Raw genomic sequence first — 21,156 nt, 5'->3', positions numbered from 1 at the left:
GTTACTATTTTAAAATAGACCTGAAGTAGAACAGAGAATGGGTGCAGCATAATATTTCCTTAGTTTTTATTGAGGATTATATAAGTAGTTCCTAATCTTTTGCCATTATAAACAACGTTGCAATGAATAATTTTACATATGCTTTTCAAATAAGTGATAATATATGGATAAAGTATCCAGAATTGCTGGTCAAGTTAAACCCAAATTTGCAATTTTGACAACTATTTCCAAACTCTTGCCTGTAAAAGTTGCCCAGTTTAGCTCCTAGTGTGGGCACTAAATTGCCATTTATGTGCATCCTGTACGCCTTTGTCCTTTTCTCTGGAGTATATGCTTATGTCCTTAGGATATTTTTCTGTTTGCTGCTGGCCTTTTCTTAATGACTCATAGGAGCTCTTCATATATTTCAGAGTGACTGTTTTAATAATACATATGCACGTGAGTATTCATTACACTATTAGCGGCAGTTGCAAAGTACTGAAAATGACTTAAATGACCAAGCCTCGTAACTCTCCTGAATACACAGGAGAGTATCCTGGAAGTTACGTGTGTAATAAACCACCACACTGAATTGTAATGCTCATATGAAAACACGGCTTTTAAATGAAGCCATCTTGTATTAAACATGTATACATTTTCCTTGTCATCATTCCCCAAACACAGCACAACTGTATACAAATATGGATGTGTAGGAGTGGTATGAAAAAGTGGCTTCTGGATATGAATGGTTGTTGAACTCATGAGCCCAGAGCAGCTAGAGTTGCCTGCATAAAATTGGGTCCTTCAACATTCCATCATGAACGGGGAGGGACCCCTCGCTGAGGAGCGACTGACAATTTATAGTTTTAAGTAATTTTCTTTAGTGCTGTAGCTACTAGTAAGCTGCCCATGCTTCAGAAAAAAAACAAAAAACAAACCCAAAAAACCCCACACCACCCACACTCATGCCAGCAACCTTAATTAAAATGGGTCCCATATGCACCCACACAGAAGACTTGAAAATAAGAGGAGGACTCATTGAGGGAAAGAAGGATGTAAGCAGGGATAGAGGGGAATAAAAGAGGAGTGGGAATGTCCAGCATACGCTATATACACTACAAGATCATCAAAAAAAAAAAAAAAATTAAAGAATTAATGGACTGAGACTGCAGCGCAGAGTAGAACATTTGCCTAGCAAATGCAAGACTAAAGGACCCCTAAACATTCAACCTCTGTCAGTGGGGTGTGGCTTGGAGTTTTAGTGATCACACACACACACACACACCATAGAAGGCGTATGCCTGATAATTTCATGAAATTCCGCAAAGTACCTATGTCTTGTACCGCTCCCTCTTTTGAGTCAGAAATAAAGAGCTGCTACGCTGTTGCCGTGAGGATGGGCAGAACATGGCCACCAGCCTGCTAAATGTATTATTGCACTGTCTCTTCCTCCTCAGATCTTGAGGTTACGCCTCAATTTGTAAAACTTAATTTTCGTAGCAGACGCTGATACGTGTTCCTTAGTTAACATAAATTTTTCCTTCATATTATTTTAACTTATTTTATTGGCATTGTTTTATAAATACATTTCCAACTGAAATAGTGTTATGTCAGTTTCCTCCTCTCTTTTCCCCCTCAAGCACTCCTACCTACGTTCCCTTGAGCCCATCCCTTGTTTCTCCACTCACAAATTCATAGTCTCTTTGTCTTATTATTTTCACATACATGTATATGTGTATGTATGTGTGCATCTGCACAACTATGTGTGAATACAACCTACTGAGTCCGTTTTTGTTCTTTGTTTGCATATGGTTTCAAGGCTGACCACTCTGCATTGGACAACCAATAAGAGGGCTCATCTCTGGGGAAGATTATTTCTCCTTCTCCCAGTAGTTATTAGCTGCCTGTAGTTCTTTGTCTACAGATAGGACCCTGTGAAATTTCTTCACGTCTACATAAGCATGTCTGCTGATACTGCCATCGTTCCAGTCTTGGCTTGTGCAAGGAGAAACTTTCACAGCAGACTTTCCAGTTAGGGTGGTTTGAGTGAGAATGTTTCCCATAGGCTCGTATGTTTAAAGTCTTGGCTCCCAGCTGGTAGACTTGTTTGAGAAGGATTAGCAGATGTGGCCTTGTTGGAAGAGGTACTTGCCTCTGTCGTGGCCCCTCACAGCAGCAGGAAGGGAACTTGGACACTGGGTTATGGGTGTTGCAGTGCGTCACCCCGTCTTCTGCCATATTCCCTGAGCCACAGATGCAGGAGCTGGGAGGCAGGTGTGCGCAGAGAGTTGGCCTCATCGTGAAACGTCCTCTGCATTGTCTCCAGTCATGGTTTTCTGGGATGGTCTCCAGTCGCTGTAAAGAGAGGCGTCTTTGATAAGGGGTGGTAGCTGCCGTATCCAGGAAAGGAGGCTCCTGCACAGTGTTCACAAGTCATGGGTCTGGAACTCGGCATGTGGATTTGATTGCTTATTCTTAAAGCAGTGAGTTTTATTTTTATCTTCACATTTAAAATACAACAGAAGGGAAAACTTAACAGTTACACGGGAGCTTTCTTTCCATCAAAATGTCAAAACATACTCAGAAACTGGATATGGATTTTTTTTAAGGTAGGGAAAATGACATAAGAATTTTTATATTTTCTCAAACAGAAAACTTATGTCTGAATGTACCCTTGTCAGCACATGTATGTGTATAGGTCTGGCTGTGTGTGTGTCTGTAAATAGTCTATTAAGTGTTAGTAATAAGCTATTTCAGGTGATGGGATTTTAGCTGGATTTTATTTTCCAACAATGCCTGCATTTTCAAGACTTTCGGCAATGAATGTTTATACTGAGTGTTGAGTGATTATTGACATTACTGTCTTAACTGACTTAAGGGATGTTTTCTACATTCTTAAAATATGCTAGTAAAGGGTAGTGGGGTTTCATTTTTAATTGTTGTAGAGGTAGCCACTACTTTTGCTTAGCTCTTATGCATTACTACTGGAGACTTGCATGTCTACAGAAGAACATTTATAGATACGTTAAAGTTCAGTGACGGGCTGGCACCAGAAGACATACATTCCTTCCTGGAGCCTGTTTGCTGGTGTTTCACTTGGAGTTAATGAATGAAGTTCTTGCAGGCCTCAGTTTGTTTATAAGCTGAAGTAATGGGGCCTTCTGGAGCTGTAGTGTTTGAGAGGACAGTGTAAAGACGTGAGTGTGGAGCTGAAGCTCTGGGATTGCTAATGTCGGCAAAGCCCTTCAAGAGAGAGGCTTGCCGAGTGAGGACTTTAAAAAGACTGTGCACAGTGACGGTCCCAAGAACTGGCAAATGGGACTGAACAAAAGTAAACACTTTCTCACAGCACAGGAAACAACCACCAGAGTGAAGGGACAGCTTGCAGATGGGAAATGAATAAGAGACTAATATCAAGAACATATAAAGAAAAGATCAAGTCCCTCCATAGAGATCATTCAGTCGATAACTAGGTTAATGAACTGACCTGATAGTTCCCCACAGAAGACCTACAAGAACCACTAAATCTTTGAAAAGGTGTTTATTGGCCTCAAATGACAGGGAAATGAAATGCAAACTCTTTTCATCTTCCATCTCACCCCAGTCACAGTAGCTGTCATCAAGAAAACACATGACAGAAATGCTGGCAAAATGTGGGTTAAGAGGAAACCTTATACTCTGCTAATGGGAGTGTAAAGTGGTGTGGCCAAGTGGAGTCTGGTCAAAGAGCTAAAAATAGTACTACTACATGAAAGCCCAGCATCCTGGTCAGCACGCCACAGAAACATTGGCGCACTTGTGTTTACTGCCCCACTATTAAGGATAGCTAAGAAATGGGACCATCCTCATATCAATCCCTAGGCGAAATGACAAAGAAAAGATGGTAAATATACTTAGGAGACGCTTGCTCAGCTATAAAGGCAGATGAAACATAACATTACAGAAAAAAACAACCGGACTAGAGATTGTTTTAAGCAAAATGAGGGACATTTGGACAAGCACCACATTCTCTCTCCGTCTCTTTCCCTCTCTCAGTCGCTCGCCCTCTTTCATGTGTAAGTAAGAAAAGTAAAAAAGCAGTCAGGAGAGGGAAGGAAGCTCTCTTAAGGAAGGGAATTGAGCAGGGGTTAGGGAGAGGTAGAACATGGAAGCAGAAGTGGGGACTGTATGGGGGAAAATAGGGGACCAGCCAGAGGGAAGCAGAAAGAAAGGGAAGAGGTGTGAAGGAGATGACTAAGAACAAAGGGCTGGATATGGCCCACTTGGTAGTGAGGAGGTGGAAGCAGGAGGGTCAAAAGCTCAAGGTTATCCTTGCCAACGTAGTGAGTTTGAAGCCAGCCTATGTGGTACACAAGACTGTGCCCCAAGAGACAGAACCAGGCCAGTGAGATAGGTCAGCTGGTAAAGGCCTAGGCTGGCGCCCAGCAGCCACATGGTGACCAAAGCATGATATATATGTGTACAGGAAAATGCTATAATAAAACCCAGTACTGTGTATGCTAACTTTAAAAGGTAAAACTTATCTCAGTGCCTGGCACAAGGTAAACATACCATAAATATTAGTTTTATATTCTCTTTTAAAACCTGGTCACAGGGCCGGGAAAGATGGCTAAGAGGTTAAGAACACTGGCTGTTCTTCCAAAGAGCTTGAGTTCAATTTCTAGCAATCACATGGTGGCTTATCACCATCTCTAGGGAGATCGGGTACCTTCTTCTGTCATACAGCCACACATGCAGGCAGAATACTATATAAATAATAAGTCTTAAAAAAGAAAAACCTGGTCATATTAGGACTATACCTCCTTTAGACCTGTCATAAGATGGTTATGCATAACAGGATGTTACGAAATGAAGAGGAAACACAGTGCACACAAGATGTGGATATCCACAGACATATCCACAGACACCCCAGCCTTGTTATACTGGCTCCTGTACCCTCATATGTTACTGACCGGTCTAACAGACCAGTGTGTTCTCTAGTATGTTACCCATACTGGAGTATGTTAAGTTCTGAATGATTCTTTGGACTAAAACATCTGTATCTGTTTTAATCTGTTTATGAGCTGACAGAAACAACAAGCATGTGGATGGGGATCTTTTAGGAAAAGGTAAAAGTGACCCTAAAGAAAAGTCAACTCAGTGGAGACTATTGGTTAGAATAGTATACAGTCTGACAAAATGTGGCAAAAATGATATTGGATGGTAGGGTTGGGACTCAAAAACAGGGAAAAGAACACAGGAAATGACTGTGGGTTCAGGACTTTCTGCTCTGAAGTCCTGTTTTCATCTCTGGGTCCCTATAACCTAGTCCAGAAGCTCCAGAGAACAGCTGCAATTTGTATTCCCCCTGAGCCCCTGAATCTACACTATGCCCACCTCAGATCCAACTCACCCCTCCCTTCCTCCCTCCCTCCTTCCCACACATCCTTTTTCCCAACCTCCCTCCCTCCCTCCCTCCCTCCCTCCCTCCCTCCCTCCCTCCCTCCCTCCCTTCCTTCCTTCCAAATGGGTTCCATAATTTTCTAAACAAAGGAATAGGAACTTGTTATTGTCCGACGGCAGTTGGTTCAGCGGCAACTAGCTTTAAAACTTTTTATGTTTGCTAACATACTGTTGTCTCTTTTTGCCCTTTGGCCATTGTAGTAGGCCTGAATGCAAGCTTTTGATGTGGCCCCTTCAACTGAGTTTAAGATTGTTTACTATTAGCTAAGACAACAGTGCATTGTTTCATTTGTGGCCGTTGAATAAACTTTTTTGACTGTTATATTAGGTCTATTAGTTCTAAACATAAATGCTTTCTTGAGCTATTATTAGAAGCTGCTTTTTACTGTAAGTAGGTGTCTTCACAAATACTGTGTGAAAACGTGTATTAGTAAGTGTAGTTTGTGCATAAATTCTTACTCAATGAGAAGCATAAATTTCATTCCCAATTCATAAAAATCACTCAAGTAGGGTATATTCCTAAGAGTGGAGTTTTATAGCAATAGTGGAGTTTTTGAAGGAAAAATATAATTACAAAGAATTTATTCAATAAATTAATAGTTTTATTCTATACTTATAAAGATATGTATGTTTTAAGTAAATCTTTGATGTCAGCTATTCCTAAACAAAGGTTTATTCCACAATTACAAGGAACTAAAGTAGCTCATAAGGAGCTGCAGTAATGGCTTTTCAGACAAGAGTGCTTGCTGTAGTTTGGATCCCAGCACCTACATCATAAGCCATCCGCTGTCCCACACATGCCTGTCGCCGTAGCACTGAAAGGGGCAGAAATGGAGAGTCACAGGGACTTTCAGGCTTCCAGCCCAAACCATGACAGGCTCCAGGTTCAGGGAGAGACCTTGCTTTAAAGGAATAAGGTGCCCAGTACCCTCCTCTGGCCTCTGCTGGCACATGCAGACACATGCACATACACGCACATCCCCCACTACCACACGTACACACTGCATTTACATACAGACAAATCAAAGTGAAAAAGAATAAGGATGCTCATTAATTACTCTCCCTGTTTTTCCATCCATATGCAAGTAGCTGTTTTCAAATTATTTGAAGACCTTAGACGAAATTTATAGATGGAAAAGAAAAACAGGAATGAAAGGGTAACTAACTTTTCTGTCACAGATATGCCTATAGCAAATATTCTTTTGTGGTGCTCCTGGGAATTCTAGACCTCTCTGTCCTCCTGTGCTAAACTTACCCAGGTACACTCTAAAGCTCATAGGCCACACATATTCTGTTCTGTATTTTAGATGAATGTTTTCCTTTATTCAGCTGCTGTTAGATGAACATAACTTGTATCTTAGTTTTAGATAATGACTACCTCAAACCATAGTATCCTGATTCTCAAACATTTAATAAGTGATTGTGCAAGCATAGTTTATAGTAACCCATTGTATTTGTATGCATCTTGGGGTCTTTGGCAGCAGCTCAGTGGGTAAAATGCTTGCCCATAATCATGAGCTTGGGTCCCCACCACTCAAGTAAAAGCCCCATTTGTGGTTGCACATATGTAATCCCAGTTCTGAGAAGACAGATCTGTGGAGATCATTGGTCAGCATCTCACCAAATAAATGAGCTCCAGACAAAATAAACAAACGAAGGGTGCTGGGTAGTGTCGGAGTCAGACAGAGTGGGCTTCTGGCCTCCACGGGCATGCCTCCTTGATAGGGTCTGTGATCTTGATCTTTGTAATGAGTTGTTGACTTTGGTTCCCTGCGCTGACTCATGACCTCCCTGTGTCCATCAAGGGAAACTGCCTGGAGCTCTTCTCTGTGTTTCTCTTTACTTTCTGTACTCCTACCTCTACACTGAACACTGACACTGGTCCACTTCCACTGTAGGCATAGCTAAGGAGAGGAGACTGTAGAGCACAAAGAGTTCTAAACCTGGAGACTTACCTAGTGTGCCTTATCTGAGACTCGACAGATTTTTGTCCCTTGTCCTTACATTCCCCTGAGATAGTGACTCAAGTGGGTCACAGAATCCTAATCCAAGAGATAGGACCACAGAATCCAACCCCATATGCTATGGGGACAGAATGGCAGCATGCTCTTGTGCTCTGTTACTTAATCAGGGATGTGGATATTAATTCCCTTGGACAGTCACAGAAGCTGCTGACACCTGTGGGTTTTAGAAGTCAAACACTTCATTATTTTTTATTAGTTATTAGTGTCCTGCAGGATTAATTGGTTGCACTCTTAATAAATAGAATGTAGATTTGTCCTATGCAAATTTTGCCTACAGTGCTAGAAAGTGTTTAAAATTTGCAGTAGTTTGGAACTGCCTTTTCTGGCATATAATTCAAAGCAAAATGTATTATTTTTCTAATAATTTAATGATTTTACCATAGAAAGTGTTGTGTGATGATCAAAATAGAAGATATAACCTGTCACAACCATAGGAGTGTAGGCTGTTGTCAAATGTTCATTTGATCTTACAGGGCAGACTATTCGAGAGAAAAGATTTGTGGAAGCAGCAAACAAAAAAGAAGTGGACTATGAAGCAGGAGACATCCCCACAGAGTGGGAAGGTAAGTGTCCCCTCCAGTGGGGGGTTCTGAAAGGCCAACCATTTATGATCTGCACCGTTAGGAAGAGCACATAGAGTTACTTCTCCACGGAAACGCTCTCACAGCTTTGTTTGTAGAACATTGCATTTACTTGAACTTTGTAAAAGTCGTGATGCGCCGGCAAGACTGGGGTTAGGGTGATGCAAGCAGGTCAAGCTCCTGCCGCGGAAGAGTCAAGGACTACACCCATGCGTGCCCCCACCCTCAGCACTCAGTAACTCCTGAACTTGGGAAAGTACCGTATTTTGAGGCTTCATTTTCTCCTTATACCTAGTGGAGAACACTCACGTTAGAGACTATTTAGAGTACGTATCTAACTAGCAAGGACCCTCTTAAGTGACTTCTTTTAAAAAGAATGGTAGATGATTGACCCCTAGTCGAGATAAAAAAGCTGCACACGTAGCCTTAACTGTGATCGTAGCCTTTTGGAGCTGACTCAGGAGAATTTCCTCATGCTTGAGGCCAGCTTGTTCTACACAGTGATTATCAGGCCAGTCTGGCCTATAGTCTGAGACTGCGTCTCCAAACAACATTTTTCATATTCAAGATCAGGAGGTAAAAGTGCAGCAGATTGTCTCTCCTTGATGGAACATTATACCAGATTTGGTAGATTGCACGTAGTCCTCTCATTCTAGAATTGGAGCTTTGCATTCCTGAAAAGGGCACTCTACCAAGAAGAAAATTGAGTGCAGCTTGCAAAGAGAAGTGTGAGCGACTGAGTACTATCTAGACTTGAGGCAGCTCTCCAGTTCCCAGCATAACTTCTTCATGAGTTCTTGATAGGACCTCATAAACTTCTCAGAATGTCTCCTTTCCTTACCAGTTTCCGGCACAGGCCCCGGCACATAGGAAGGGCTCTTCTGTGTGGTAGCCGTAAGCATTATGTTCTGCTATGGCAGCACTTCAGTAATAACATCCATTTCTGCTCAATGACCGTGAGGACACTAGAACTATGAGAAAAGAGCTATGTGTGAGGAGATAACAGAGCTTGTTTTTTTCTGAAATGCAGTCTCTTAAGTTGGCAACTTCTAGAAGGAGCAGTTGAGCTTATTTTCCCAGACTGTCTACATGTGCAAATCTCAAGTAGTGCCTGTACCTCCATATGAGCCTATTTTTGTCATTTTCCCCAATAATAGTATGGAATTAAAATGTTTACAGAAATAAATTAAGTTATAAATAAGCAAATAGGTAATGGCTCATTTTTTTAGTCTGAGACTTTTGGGGAATTGGAATGAAGTTTTAGTATTCTCTGTGACCCTGTCCTGATCTAGTAATTTAGCATACTCTCCCCATGGCCATATTCTCTGAAAATAAGCATCAGCCAAACACTGAAACACAAACACAGTGGCACACATCACTTAAGTACAAAAACTATGTTCTTGTGTCATGAAACTGTTAACAGTCGTGTATGACAGCACATTTAGGGAAGCAGCAACGGGTGAAGAGTTGAGGTCAGCCCCAAGCACTGACACCTGTCTTCAGTCTGGGGGAATAAAAGTTGGCATTTTTAATTGATAATTTCAAAGCACTCGTACCTACCAGTTGCCTGTTCTCATACAAGAAGAATTAAATAGTGCGACTTTCATTCATTTATCTAGGAAACTATTGACTTCCTAAAAGCCATACATTCTGGAGTGAAGAAAGATAAGTTAGATTAAGCACTAAACTACGTAATATGCTAATGACCACAGGAAATAAAACAGATGAGGGACAAATAGAGTACTTCGAAAGGTTTTACACTCTTAATTAGTATTCAGAAGAACCTTTCTGAGAAGGTCTTTTTTTTTTTTTTTTTTTTTGCATAAAGACTGAAGAAAGATCTGTCTCTACCCAGAAACGAGCATTACTAAAGTAAGTACAAAGGCCTGAGGCAAACACGAATATCGAGGAAGCCAGGCTGACTGGAGTAAACCTGGAGAAAGCAAGGGGAGATAAGTTTAGTGTCCAGAGAATGCTTGATCTGGTGGGCAGCAGAGTGGCCTATTGTAGGTGCCTCCGCCTTTACTTGCAGTGAGATTGGAAGCCAGTGAGAAGTGTGAGGAGTAGCCACATGCCGAGTTAGAGTGAGAAGGATCAAGGATCACTCTGGCTGCTCATTTGGAAGAACTGGGGATGATGATCAAAACATGGAGCAGGATGTTTTCTAATACCTAAGGCAAAGAATAACTGTGACTTAGACCAGATTAACAGTAGGAATGGGAGGAGTTCATGCGTTCTGAAACCGTATAAACATAGAACTAATGGCACATTGGACACAGAGAGTGTGAGAAGAGGAGGTACGATGCCTAAGCCTTCTGGTCTCACCCAGAGAAAATGAAGTAGTGTTAACTGTAGCAGGAAACAACAGACCAGGAGGGAAGTGAAGCCAGTTTAGGAAATGGTAATATGAGGTGCCCATTTAACATCCAATTAGAAATGGTAAATTGTCAGTCAATTCAGTGGAAATGTCTGGGTTGGAAATAAAAATGTAGTTTCCAACAAACAGATTCTGCCTAAGTCTGTAAGGCCAGGTGAAATCACAGAAGCGGTGAGTGTAAGTATGAAAGGCCCTGTGTCCCTCAAGTTTAGAACTGTGGAGACAAGAGGAGCAACAAGAAAATCAGGAAAGTTTAAAACTTCACATTCTGGAACCCAGTCTCAGGAAGAAAGACGTGATCAGCAGGTGTCACAGGAAACCTGAAAATTAACCTTTTGCATTAAGATCAGACAGCCCCTCCCACCAAAAAAAAAAAAAAAAAAAAAAGTTCAGTAGCCTGATGGAGCCTGAGAAAAAAAGAGAGATTTGAAGGAGATAAGTAGAGGTGGTGTCTTGAGGAGTTTGTAAGGTAAATTAAGTAGTGAGACCTGGAGAGGAAAGCAGGGTAAAGAGAAGGGTTTATGATGGCTGTTTTGGAAACAGGAGAAATGGGAGAACGTTTCAGTACTGATGGGTGATAAGTCATGTTTCTGTGGTAAAATGAGCCAATTCACGACAAGTTAAAGTATATAAATGCAGGTTGATTGGGAGCAGCTCTTGTAGGGTTCACTGGTCCCAAAGAAGGGCGCCAGAGAAGTTGCCATACAGAGGGAGACAGAAAAGAGCAGGCACCAACAGGGAGAGAGAGAGGAATGTAGAAAGAAAAGGTCAGGTTGGCCTTGGTTCAAAAGGCGTGTGCACAGGTGCCCTGACTGGCTCAGTGGCCCACAGTCTTTCTCAGTATTGTGTTCCAAGTGCTTTCTTCAAGTGGGGTCCCTAGTAAGGGGAGCAGGGACTCTCTCTGATATGAACTTAGTGGCAGGCTCTCAGATCTACCTCCCCCTAGGGATGCAGCCTTGCCAGGCTATAGAAGAAGACAATTCAGTAGGTCCTGATGAGACCTGACAGACTAGGATCAGATAGAAAGGGAGGAAGACCTCCCCTATCAGTGGACTAGGGGAGGGTCATAAGGGAAGAAGAGGGAGAGAGGGTGGGGTTGGGAGGAGAAGAGGGAGACGGCCACACCTGGGATACAAATTGAATAAATTATAATAAATGATAATAAAAAAAAACCACAAAAGAAAAAAAAAGGCACCTCAGCTACTTGTCCCAGGTCTGAAGTCCAACAATGGGAAAGACCCAATCCCAGAGAAAACACCTATCAGCTGAAAGACCCTAAGAAGGAAGGTGTACAAGCCCTGGGCCATAGGTGGAAGCACCTGGAAATTCTATCGGAAGGGATCCTGGGAACCTGACGTGTAGATAGATGAAGCAGCGAGAAGCTGTGCAAGCTCCTGGTTCCTCCTAGTGAGTCAGAATGCTTAAAACCTTCCCAAAACTAGCAGCTGCTGCAAGATTTGAATTCAGATAATCTGTCTTTTGAGTCCATGACTTTTTGTTTTCCTGTTGCTGATCCAGGGATTGACCATAGGACCTTGGACATGCTAGGCAAGGGCTGCGGCACTGAGCTACAGCTGAAGCTCTGTCACTCATTACATTGTAGTAATTATATTTTATTCTGATATGTAATATTATATCTAACATTCCTCTTTAATAACTCGGCCAGCACCTGCTTTCCCTTCAGGTTTGGGGCAGATGCTGATTCTCTTTGGAATTCTAATCTGATCCTACTCTGAAATAATCCCAAGAACCAGATGAAGCATTCCTTTTGTTTTCACTCACTTCCTGCCTTCCATGCAACACTTAACACACCCTAGCAGATCTCCTGTTTTACTTTTCTCCCTCCTTCTCCTGGACTTGAAGGTTCTTTTGGGTAGACTCCCAGCTTGCTCATCACTGCGTTTTCAGTGCCTAGCTCAACACTTCACATATATTAAGATTGCTATTATGCTTATTCTCTTTGTGTTCATATTTTAAGTGTTCATTGCAGACATTATGTAATTCAGACTGTAGCTCAAGTTGTTCATCTCCACTCCAGCACTGTTTATCTCCAGAACAGTCTTCATTATGCCAAACTGAAACTCCCTCCCTTAAAAAGCAACCACCATGGTACGGTTTTTTGTGATATGTTTGACTATTCTGGATAGATCGTATAAGTAGAATCATATTGTCCTTGTCCTTTTTACGTTTGGCTTACTTACTTCACGTAGCACAACATGCTCATGGTTATCTACAGCATAACACATATCAGAGTTCTGTTCCCTTCCCAGGGTGAGTTGTGGATTCCATTGTACATAGTCACACAGTTTATTCATTCATTTAAAGGCAGATACTTGAGTTGCTTCTATCTTTTTGTTATTTTGCAAAATGGCGCTCTGAACATCTACAAACATCTTTAGTTTTAAACTTAACTATAAATAACTAAAATAAATTTAAGTCTAAAAGGACCTCATGAAAGGCAGAGCTTATCAGAATGATAGAAAAGACAATTATATGGAACAGTTTTACCTAATTGGCATTTAGAGAACACTCTACAGAGTAGTTAAAGAAGGGCATTTCCCCCTCACTTTTGATCACACATTCTTCCTAAAAATGTAGCCAGTACTAGTTTTATGAAGCCCAGTTTATCTTGTTTACAAATCCTGACAGAAACAATAAAGAGATAATTCCACAGAACAGGATCACACATCAACACAAACACAGAAATCAGTGACTGAGTGTCGCCATCCTAACCCTGCAATATATCAAAAATGAGCTGGATATGGTGGTGTGGACCTATAAACCCAGCCACTGGGGAGTCTCATCAGGAAGACTGTGATTCTGGCCAGGCTGCACCACTTAAAGAGACCTGTGCCAAATACAAATAAAAGGGGGGGCTGGGCAATACAGCTCGGCGATGGGTCACTTGCCTTGCATGTGCAAGATTCTGCCTTTAATCCCAAATCACTACGCACATGCACACACACACAAACACACATACACACTCATGTACATGCCACGTACATGCACACACGCAAGTAAATGATATTTTAAAATGAGGAAAGTGCTAGAGGATAACACGTGATGTCATCATCGTGTGTCCAGAGGAATATACACACACTCTCTGCACACCTAGCTCTCAAAGCTTGATGTGCCGATTCTGACTTGATTGATACCAACATGCAATAAACCTCGAATTCCTAAAACTTCTTTAACAAGAATAAGATTGAGAGATTAAACAATGTAAACCTTTTTTTGTTATCAAGACAGTTTACTGCTGAGAAATGTTAGAATTCAAAAAATTGAACTCATAGCTCATCATTGTAAATTCCCTCAACCTTTTATAAATTGCTGGGTGGAATATAAAATAGTGCAACAGCTTTGAAAAATAGCTTATCAGTTCTTTGCAAATGTGAACATGCACCTGCCCCTCAGCTTTGAAATCCTGCTAGATATTTACCCGGAGATGTAAAGACATATGTTTGTCTACCTAATAATGGTTCCAAATTCTCTGTGGAAGCTTCAGCACCTGAGTTCTAAGTGGCTAAAACAAATTGTCCTGTTTCCGTGCAATGGAGTAAGGCAGAGCAATATAAGAATAAACTGACCAGCCTGCCTAGTTGGTTTCCTTTTTTGCTGTGCAGCTACTCCAGACAGCATGCGTTTATCATCCCTGAGGTTCTGTGAGTCAGGATCCCAGACAGCTTAGCTGGCTTCTCTAGCGAGGATCTTTTGAGACACTGTGATCAAGGTGCCAGCCAGGCAACGATCTGCCTTCCCACCTGGGTGATTATTGGCAGCATTCAGTTCCTCGCAGTTTTAGGATGAAGCTTAAGTTTTTACTGCATATTTGAGAAGCCACCCTGAATCCTAAAGGTCACCAGATAATTCTTGTATATCTGTAAGATATACTTAAAGTTCAATTACCAGAAAACTACTCTTTTCCCAATATGTCTTTTGAAGAATTTCTCATACTTGGGGGGGGGGGATGTACCTTTATTTTATTTGCTTGTTTGGTTGGTTGGTTATTTTAATGATGTGCCAATACTTAGAAGGGGTGAAGATTTTTTTTTCTTGCTGGTTTGCTTGCTTTCTTTTTTAATTATGAGGCCTTATCAAAGTCTCTTTTTTAGATGAAGTAAGCATCTCTTCCCAAATTAAGATATTTTTGGTGCAAACAGTTGTTAACTTCTTAAATACTTTTGATCTTGTTCACCTACTAACCTGGTGGCAGGATATCTAATTCACCATAGACGGTTGGAGTGTTTCTAGAAGGATCCTGATGCCTGTAGAGAGTTGAGGAAAATAGGCCTCCCGAAGTATTCTTCTCCCTGATTCTTGTGGTCTTTACGTGATTAATGGGAGCCTTAATTTGCATGCTTATTTTTATACTCAATATACTTGGTATGTGCCAATAGGTATTTCATGCATAGTGATGAGAATGCAAATGAGCACTGATGAAAGACTCCCTAGGACCTTAAGGCTCCCACTGCCCAGTCCTTTTACAGAATTCTCTTCAAGCCATGGTGACATTATAAAGAAGACCAGTACAGAAATCAGCTCACAGACATTTTACCAATAGTAAGATCACTTTATGATTAATAATTGGATAGAGATTCTGTTTAGATTGTTTTGAGATTTAAAAATCATGCTTCAATATTATTGCTTTTTCCATTCCCTGTTCTTCTTGCCTTTTGTTGGCTCTCATCAGGACATGTCTTTGTGACTTATGGCAGCTGAGGAAGTTGGTCTGTCTGTCAAAATGAGGGATCACATGGAGCATATCCAGCTGTGGTCTTTACTGGATGCATAACAAACAGTAGGGCCATCAGGCATCATCTCAAGATATTTCAGTATCTGGATATTGAAGAATCATAAATACACAAGCTTACTGCAGCAGTCACAGCTACAAATCTATTTAAAGCCAAGATAGTTAGATAATTATTTAAAAAGACACCTAGGGACACCCTCTGTCCTTCCTTAGAGAAAAAGGTACTATGACAGTGACTAGGTGCCACTCAACACTCAGCGTCTGGGCTCTATTAAATTCTGAAGCTTATAAATGGGATATTAGAAACTTTGAACAAATAAATGCACATGTTTCAATACAATTATGATTTGAACTAAATATTTTTCAAATAAATAAATATTATTTAAATATTTAAATGAAAACTAAAAATTTTTAATTCTGTATAATTTTATGTCATAAAATGTTCTTTTGAATGTTTAAACTAACATTTAAAGATGTAAAACAACCAGTAGTTTCCCCCAGTGTCTTTACCTTTATTAGAACCTTTTAAAATGAGTAGTAGGAGTGTAGCTTGGTGGTACAGTGCTTGCCTGGCATGGGCAAGGCCCTTGGGTTCAATTGCCAAGTACTGGAAACTACAGGAGAATTTCTTAACTTTTTTTTTTTTTAATGTTCTGCATTCATTAAAACATCTTTTTCCAATCTTGGAAGGGATCTGAAAACACTGATTTGTGGATTCAACAGTAAAACAAGTTATTTTGTGGTGTTTTCTCATGATGATAATGCATTATGCCTTTGCACTTTCTCCTCATCACAATTTGATGCCCACTGGTATGTATTTATAGATTCTAGAATACACAGTGACCATTAGTAAAATATGTAATAGCTAATCATGATGTTTGCTTTAGGCGTCATGGTCGTGGTCTGCATCAGATATCTACTTGTTGCTGAGTGGGTTGTACTGAATGACAGCCCCAGGGGTTGGCACACATTTCCTGAAAAGGACCAGATGGTATTTTGGGCTTTGTGGGTCACTTGGGCTATTACAGTTGCTCAATTCTGCTGCTGTAACCATAGATACAAATTGGTATGGCCGTGTTTCGATAAAATTTTATTTATAGACACTGAAATTTTAAGTTACTTATAATTTTCATATGTCATGAAATATGCATCTTTTGACATTTTTTAAAAGCCACGCAAAGATGTAAAGACTGAATTTAGCTTGAGTCTCAAATTTGCTGAACACTGTCCTGCCAGTTGATTGTTCTGAACTAACTTTCTTAATGTAAATTAAAGCTGAAGATTTATTTAAACTTTTTAGAGGTATAAGACTTATGTTGAATGTTTTTCAATCACACCTCTTTCCTCGGGGAAAAAATTGACAAACATAAATAACTTGCTTGGCCATTAAGAAGCAACTGAAAAATATTGTAAATCACTTCTTTTCCTTGACTGCATAGAGGAGTTTTGATGCTACTAAGCCAATTTTTCTAATGGGCAAGAACTCTAACAGTGAATTTATGCACATATAGGGCGTGTAGTCAGCAAGTGGCTACTTTCTCAAGGCATGGAAAGATAAATCTCCTGTTGGTGCACCCTGGCCTGCGCAACCTCCTAGTCATATAAAAGCTGTGCAAGTTTTGGTTCAAATGGCCTGAACAGGAACTAAGGATAGTAAAAAGAGAATGCAGAAAAAGTAAAAGGGTTCAGAAACAGAGTAGAGGATGCAGAACACGGAACCTTTTGTGCGTGTACACACGGCAGTGCAGGAGAGCACAGCGAGGGCCAGTAATTCCAGCCCGCAGCGGAATGTTCCGCTTCCACACCCACACTGTGCAGAACTAGACTTTGCAGAAAGGTAGGTCAAGAGCTGCTATTTGTATGGGAAAATGGCCGTTTGGTAAAGCTGATTTGAACTATGGTGTCTGCTCAGCTGACTGCTGCCCAGCCAGTTCATCACATTTAGCTCCCAGCCCTCTCCTCACTAATTATATAGTCATGAGCATGTTGCTCGATCTGTCTGAGCCTCTGTTCCCTGGTGTATGGAGTGGGGCCGATGATTTTTCCTTTCTGAAAAGGCTTGTGCTAGCCCTTCTCCTTTGGTGCCCTTTGCTGCTAAGCTTTGACAGACGGCTTAGGAAAGCATGGTAGGTGTTAGAGCCAGAAAAAGGAGCAGATCTGATTCAATCCCACCGTTACTACTTAATCTTCAAACCTGGAAATTTTATTTATTTATTTATTTTCCTATAAAGTGGGGAACTTCACAGTTTTATAGAGAAGATCAAATCAACTAAAATTAGAAAACACTGGTTTTTTCCTTATTTTCTAAAGACTATACATTCCCCACAGTTTTTTTCTGAATCTCCTACAGATCCTTACAGGACAAGCAGATGCTATTGGGTCTTTGCTGGGTGTGACACACCTTTAATCTTACACTCGGGAGGCAGAGGCAGGAAGATCTCTGAGTTTAGGGCTAGCCTAGTCTACATGTTCAGTTGCATGCCAGCCAAAGCAACACAGTGTCTCAAACAAAACAAAATAGAACAAGCATGGTATAGTAAGAATAAATTTATATGCTTAGCATGTAAGCTGCTCCGCCCCTTCCCTTTGTTACAGTGTCTATCCAGTAGGCGCTTAATCATTCTGTGTGCTACCTCAGTCACTTGCCTCCCCGGTGAGCCTTAAAGTGAAGAGAAGGGAGCCAGAGAAGGGAGTCACTGACTACAGCAGATGAGAATGAAGGCTTCTGAGTCCTTGATAAATTGGATAGTTACAAATTCAGATTTCAGAATAATGTAATTTTGACATTGCCTTGAACTTTGCTGTGCTTTGCCTTTATGCCTTAGATAGAGGACACTGGATTCAGATGACTCGGAGCTGTGATTTTGGAGATAGGAAACTGCCCTCCTGACATTCTAGTCTTTTTTTTTTCCCACAGCATGGATCACTGTCTGACTTTATACATGTGTGTGATTATTTCCTGTTCCCCACTTCACTGGTGTGCGCTCTGCAGTGGATGAGACATCTCGTCTGCTCACCTCCTGGCTAAAGCTCCTGTGTTTGACAGCGCATCGAGGATGTTCAGAAATATCTAACAGGCGTGGGGGAGTCATGTTTATGTGTGGACAGCAAGATAGCTCAGCAGGTGAAAGCTCGCACCACTGAGCTTGACAAGCTGAGTTCTGTCCCCGGGACCCACACAGTGGAGGGCAGAACCCACTCAGGCCTCCACACATACTGTTAGGCACCCCGGTACAAACAAATTACATTAATTAATTTAGATAAATTATGAAAAACAGACATTTAATTGTTATTTTTCCTTCTAGCATGGATTAGAAGAACAAGGAAGACCCCACCTACTATGGAGGTAAGAATACAAGGAAAATATTCAAATAACACGGTATTTTTCAGCTAAGAGCATGTACTGTTAAAAATGCAAAAATTCTTGGGAAGAATATAACACATCTCAAAGTATTAATTTTACTCTGTAAGAAATAATTCTCAAGTATTTCAAGTAAATAATATGTAATCACAATAAATTAGCATTAGCATTGCATGGTAAAAAATTGTATGATAAAAGTGCATGCATGTTTTCCTCTTATTTTTTAATTATATTTTTCTTTATCTTGAGAACTTTAGACATGCATTCAATGAAATAGGATTATATCACCATTCCCACTTCTCTAACTACCCCGTGTCCACCTCCAATCACACCCCCTCTCAACTTCATGTCTCTTCGTTTTTCATCTTTTCTGATCATCTGAGTCCTTTTAGCACTGTCCATATGTGCATGGATATGGGTCCAGACAGTTGACATGGGAACCTTACCAGTGGAAAAACCTCCGAAAAGAGTGATTCTCCCTCCCTCAGCCTTCATCAAGTGCCAGTAGCTTCTCATTGGGGGGTGGGACCTGGGAAGCCCATCACCCACCCATGCATGGGAGTGCACCGCATCTGTGAGTTTGTGAGTGTGATCTCTTGGTCATGTCCAAAGGACAGCGTTCTATAGCATATCTCCCATCCTCTGGCTCTTATATTCTTCCTCCTCTTCCATGGCATTCCCTGAAGCTTGGAGTTGAGAGGAAGTGTTGGTAAAGTTGTCCAATGTAGGACTGAATACTCGGTCTCTTGTATTCAATACCTGCAAATTCCGCATCTTTGCCATAACTGCAGCCACTGTGAAAACAATCTTCTTCCACCAAGGCTGAGAGGTCCATGAGCGTAAATGTGACTATTTTAGAAGGTGGTTTGGCCACATGACTAAAATAAGTACACATTTTATGTAATTTATCAAAAATATAAAGGACATACTTTAACAGGAAAAACAAACCACTTTCTAAGCCACATGCCTATAATACTAGCCACTCGAAAGGCTGGGACAAGAGGAAGGCTAGTTTGTGGCCATGCTGAGCCTTGGGGAGACCATTCTTTAAATTTTTAGGTGGTATATATTTGAAGCCTAGCAGTTTGTTATAAACTCAAATACTATAATGTTACTGTTTTCTCTCTTGGCCAACTTAAAGAATGAAGGGATCAGTCTCTAGTAAGTTTCGCGGGGTGCTCTAGCCAGTTGACTTAGTTAGAGTTTTATTGCTGTGACAATGACCAAGGCAAGTCTTATACATAAAATATTTAATTGGGACTGGCTTACAGTTTCCGAGGCCCAGTCCATTGTGATCATGGTGGGAGGCATGACAATGTGCAGGAAGACATAGTTCTCATGATCTGAAGGAGGAGGAGACTGTTATGCACTGAGCAGAGCTTGAGTGCAGGGGCCCTCAGGGGTCACCCCCACAGTGACACACTTCCCCCAGCAGGACCACACCTCCTAATCGTGCCATTCCATATGGCCAGGCATTCAAACACAAGAGTCTTCGAGGGTCAAACCTCTCCAAACCACCACACCAGTGGAAGCCTTCCTGACATTGTCCCCTGCTCTACTCACTCCTTAAAGGAGCTCCCTGAACCCTCGGGTTTAATGCTTCTTCCTAGTGCCATCAGCTGACAGGCATACCTACTTATAGTTTTGTTTATTTCTTCTTAAAGGCTCATTAAAATCCTAGGGAGCATCTGAATGTTTTTCTCCTCAACTTCTTAACTCACAGACTTAGTCACTCCTATCTTAGGTGCGCTGGCCCAGACACCTCAACAGGCCCTTGGAATTTAGTGTTCAAATTCATTGTTTCATTTTTGCAGCATCATCAACTAACAGAGCTTGGTTTGTTATTCTGAGGTTGGTTTTTATAGACAACCTTGAGAAGTGAGCTTGGGCTTCCATCCAAAAATTATAGATTAAACTTATAAAACTAAACATATTTCCAGGCTGAACATTGCCTGCTCTGTCTGCAAAGAGGTTCATACTCAGTTATAGAATGTCAGTATGGTTCCGCACCTGCTCTCCAGCACAGTACCAGGTAGCTCCAGTTCACAGACTCTTCTGGATTCTACCGAACATTAGAAACCATTAGTAGCAAAGTGTTTAAAAATATTGTTCTTTTCAGACTAACAGAATAGTTGGAAGCATAGTACAGTTTTCCGTTTGAGAAGTGGTCATGATTATTGCTAATTATTGACAAAATGAATGGTGATTCAGTAATATGTTTCCAGACAGTAAAAAAGCTGCACTATTAGCAATCTGCCTTCTTTTAATATGTGCTTCATGAAGAGGAAAATGGAGTTCGAGGAGCAGCGGGGAAAGGTGGTGAAGAGCGCTTGGACATGGTACTGTTGTCCCGAGGAAAGGTCAGGAACATGTAGGAGCACTCACAACTGGACCATGATCTTGACTCCGCTGAGAGCTCTAAAGACTCATTTTTGTCCAGGCTGAAGGTTATTTGACTCTGAATTGCATGGTCGCAGTGGGAAGTCTCAGAGTTTGGGGAACAGGAGCTTCGTTAGTATTCAGATGAAGGGAATTACGTAAAATCAACACATAATTGCTCCGTGCTTGTTTAGCGTTGCCTGTTGTGTCCATCTCCCAACTGATGGAGTCTGCCCCACAGCAGTGCAGGTGGTTGAGCTCTG

At 41.2% G+C, this 21,156-nt stretch overlaps 1 protein-coding gene across 3 annotated transcripts in view; it reads left to right on the top strand.

Moving 5' to 3' along the window:
* The window catches only part of Ndufaf2 (NADH:ubiquinone oxidoreductase complex assembly factor 2), a 119,595-nt gene that overhangs the window by 58,603 nt on the left and 39,836 nt on the right, over positions 1 to 21,156 (top strand). For all 3 annotated transcript variants that reach the window (XM_060385703.1, XM_060385702.1, XM_021632761.2), the window contains exons 2-3: positions 7,919 to 8,008; positions 18,459 to 18,499. In XM_060385703.1, coding sequence (XP_060241686.1) covers positions 7,919 to 8,008; positions 18,459 to 18,499 — 131 coding nt within the window. The remainder of the gene's footprint in view (positions 1 to 7,918; positions 8,009 to 18,458; positions 18,500 to 21,156) is intronic.

The sequence above is a fragment of the Meriones unguiculatus genome, chromosome 6 (genome assembly GCF_030254825.1).
Source record: "Meriones unguiculatus strain TT.TT164.6M chromosome 6, Bangor_MerUng_6.1, whole genome shotgun sequence".
In the NCBI taxonomy this organism is placed as follows: domain Eukaryota; kingdom Metazoa; phylum Chordata; class Mammalia; order Rodentia; family Muridae; genus Meriones; species Meriones unguiculatus.
This window is presented reverse-complemented; position numbering and strand designations above follow the sequence as displayed.